Here is a 3,684-nt window from a genome sequence, read left to right as displayed (position 1 = left end):
ACCTGCCACCATGCCTGGCCTATTTTTTGTATTTTTAGTAGAGATGGGGTTTCACTGTTGGCCAGGCTGGTCTCGAACTCCTGACCTTGTGATCTGCCCACCTTGGCCTCCCAAAGTGCTGGGATTACAGGCGTGAGCCACCGTGCCTGGCAGCTCTGGCTCTATTTTAAAGCATATCTGTACCCACTGAGAGCTTCATACTGGTTTATGAATCCGGCTTAGGAGATAGAGAAACCCAGGTTTGAATCCTGGCTCCACCAGGTGGTGTGTGACTTCAGGCAAATAACTTAACCTCTCTGGCTCAGTTTTTTCAACTCTAAAATGAGAATGTTGTTAGTTTCTAGAGATTGGATCTGTTTTGGGGTACAAATGAGGTCATGCACCACACCTCACAGAGGAGACACAAACTGATCTTGCCACATGGCTGCTGCATACACTCACCTTGTCAGAGTTATTTTTGCCTCAACCTGAATTTTTATCTCAGCATGCTTTTTACCCATCTCCACTACTCTTGTGTGAAAACAAAGGCAGTATTCAAAGGTATCATAAATGTCTTACCTGGAGTTCTACTGGAATGGAGAAACTGGAATTCCATGGACTGAGCAGGGGCCTTTTTATATGGGGATTTAATAATAATTAGCAGTTTTAAATGTTCAGGCCCTTTTGACTGAGCAGTTCTACTTCTAAGAACATGTGCAATAGAGGTATTTACACAGGGCACAACTTTTATGTACCAAGATTTTATTGAAACATTGAAGTTGGAAACTATGCACACACACTGTAGGTAAGAGAAATCAGCCGTGGTGTATCTATTTGAAGAAATACTCTTGTCAAAATGCAGTAGGGATGTTTGATATGAGAAGATATCCAAGTTAAGGTAAAAAAAAAAAAAAAAGCAAATTAGGATGTTATTTATTGTATCCATTTCTTATTTAAAATTTTTAATACATTTTTTAAACTTATAGAATATGTCTGCCTGACCTTTCTGGTTTTCCATGTCTCTTTTTTCACTGGGCTTCTGTCATTCTTCTTGAGCATTTGGCTTGAAAGAACTAACTACTGAAGCTGTTTGGGTGTAGCACTTACTTTAGGTAGGTAGTTGATTGTAGAAGTCTAAATTACTTGGTCATGTATAAGTTTTTCTGATTAACCTTGGTAATTCCTAGATGAATTCTTGATATTTTCAGATTTGTTAGCACACTGTTGTACTTTAATTTTTCTCTTGTGTAAGTATCCGTTCCCATTTCAATTTTATTGGAAAATAGGAAAAAGTTATTCCTTACATTCAAAGAACCAGCCCGTTTGTTATTTCTGGAGTGTTTTTGTTAAAAATATTTTCTTCAGAGGAAACCAAAGGCTTAAAGTTGTTTAAAAAAAGTAGTTAAGGGCCGGGCACAGTGGGTCACCTGAGGTCAGAAGTTGGAGACCAGTCTGACCAATATGATGAAACCCAATTCTACTAAAAAGACAAAAGTTAGCTGGGCATGGTGGTACACACCTATAATCCCAGCTACTCAGGAGGCTGAAGCAGAAGAATCGCTTGAACCCAGGAGGCGGAGGTTGCAGCGAGCCAAGATTGTGCCACTGCACTACAGCCTAGGAGACAGAGCAAGACTATGTCTCAAAAAAGAAAAAAAAGTAAACAATTAACTGAATTTTTCCTTTAAAGATTTAAGATGATATTAGTTGAGATTTTTCTTGAAAAATATACACAAACAAAAAAGGTAAACAATTAACTGAATTTTTCCTTTAAAGATTTAAGATGATAGTAGAGATTTTTCTTGAAAAATGTAAACAAATGAGATAGCAGAAAGGATACGGCCCAACTACTTTTGAGTGGGATTGATTTTTCACCTGTATCATAGGTGGGAGTCTAGAGAGACAGACTCTCAGATGTAAATAAACACGATTAAAATTCCTACCAAACAGGGCGAGTAAACTGACCTATGGAATGGCCTCCTGGTAAGTCTGTGTTGGGGGACAAGTGAGTGGCACGGCCTGTGTGTCTGGTGCGGAATTCTGCCGTTGGTGATCAGTATCTCTCCATGGATTTATGGTGCCTAGTGCTCTGCTCTTTGCCTCTGCTCCGGGCTCACAGGAAAAAGTTGGAACCGTTAGTGCCACTAGTGATCTCTGTGTGGGAAGAATGATGTCATTTGGTAGTCAGACATTAAATGGCACAAATTGGTTTCTACATCTAGTAAAGCTGTCATAGCCCAGTGTTACTGTTTTCTTTGGCTGATTTTTGAAAACTGCTTAAAATTTTAAAGATTTCTACCTAGTTCCTGAGATTTTTGAAAGCAAAACTCTTGTCTGCTGTTGTTCGAGACTTTTTAAGAATTTCAGGCTGGGCTTGGTGGCTCACGCTTGTAATCCCAGCACTTTGGGAGGCCGAGGCAGGTGGATCACCAGGTCCAGAGTTTGAAACCAGGCTGACCAACATGGTGAAACCCTGTCTCTACTAAAAATACAAAAATTAGCCGGCTGTGGTGGCACACACCTGTAATTCCAGCTACTCAGGAGGCTAAGGTAGGAGAATCGCTTGAACCTGGGAGGCAGAGGTTGCAATGAGCCAAGATCACACCACTGCCCTCCAGCCTGGGCAACAGAGCGAGACTCTGTCTCAAAAAAAGAAAAGAATTTCAGAAAAGTGTTTAGGTTAAAAAATTAGAAATTAGGAGCTGTCTTATGGCTGTGTGTATAATACATACTACAGTACTGATGGGTTAACTTGAGTACTTGGGAGCTGAATTTATAGTATTATGCAATAGGAATCTAAGATTCAAGAGAATCCCATGAAAGTGTTAAGTAATTCATGTATAAGTTGTGTAAGACAAAATATCTTCTAATATTTCTAGAAATATTTGCTGATTCGGTATACATAGTGGGTTTTTTCTTTTTCTTTCTTTCTTTCTTTCTTCTTCTTTTTTTTTTTTTTTTTTGAGACAGAGTTTCACTCTCACCCAGGTTGGAGAGCAGTGATGTGATCTTAGCTCACTGCATCCTCAACCACCTGGGCTCAAGTGATCCTCCCACCTCAGCCTCCCCTAAGTAGCTTGGACGACAGGCAAGCGCCACCATATCTGGCTAATTTTTGTAATTTTTGAAGAGGTGGGGTTTTGCCATGTTGCCCAGGCCGGTCTCAAACTCCTGGGTTCAAGCAATCCACCCACCTTGGCCTCCCAAAGTGCTGGGATTACAGGCATGAACCACTGTGCCTGGCTTTTTCTTTTCTTTTCTTTTTTTTAACAAAAGCGTATTACTGGCTTCTTCAGTTGTGGCTCATTTCAAACTATTTCTTGTAATATGTGTCTTGGAACTATCCTTGGAAGTGTTTTTCTTACTATATTGTTAGAAGGTAAACACAGTGGAAAATGCATAAATTATGTGCACTGCTTCTGCACTTTAGAACTGTTAGTTGACTGGTAACATTACTGAACCTTAAGTTGGCCTTTTTAGGAGTCCAGTCACTGTGAACTCTTGAGTAAATGTGTCCTTTATCCCTGCAAGGACTATTTGAAAAGAGAGTCAGGAAGGGCACAACTGGCTTGAAGTGGGAAGTAGTGAAGGAATGAGGTACACAGATAAAACCCATTTATGAAGAACCTTTCAGGAGTTAGCCTTCAAAATATTTTCTAATTTCTTCACGTATAAAATGCAAAGGGGGCCGGGCGCAGTGGCTCA

At 40.1% G+C, this 3,684-nt stretch overlaps 1 protein-coding gene across 4 annotated transcripts in view; it reads left to right on the top strand.

The window, feature by feature from the left end:
- Positions 1-3,684, top strand: part of IGF2BP3 (insulin-like growth factor 2 mRNA binding protein 3) — a 163,976-nt gene that overhangs the window by 150,291 nt on the left and 10,001 nt on the right. Inside the window, exon 12 of one of the 4 annotated variants that reach the window (XM_011944195.1) lies at positions 2,946-2,967. The exons of the other annotated variants lie outside the window; for them this stretch is intronic. Within the exon in view, the coding sequence (XP_011799585.1) occupies positions 2,946-2,967 (22 nt within the window). The remainder of the gene's footprint in view (positions 1-2,945; positions 2,968-3,684) is intronic. 4 annotated transcript variants of the gene reach the window in all.

The sequence above is a fragment of the Colobus angolensis genome, unplaced genomic scaffold, assembly GCF_000951035.1.
Source record: "Colobus angolensis palliatus isolate OR3802 unplaced genomic scaffold, Cang.pa_1.0 Scaffold229, whole genome shotgun sequence".
NCBI lineage: Eukaryota > Metazoa > Chordata > Mammalia > Primates > Cercopithecidae > Colobus > Colobus angolensis.
The sequence above is the reverse complement of the archived record's forward strand: the minus strand, read 5'-3'. Positions and strand labels throughout refer to the sequence as shown.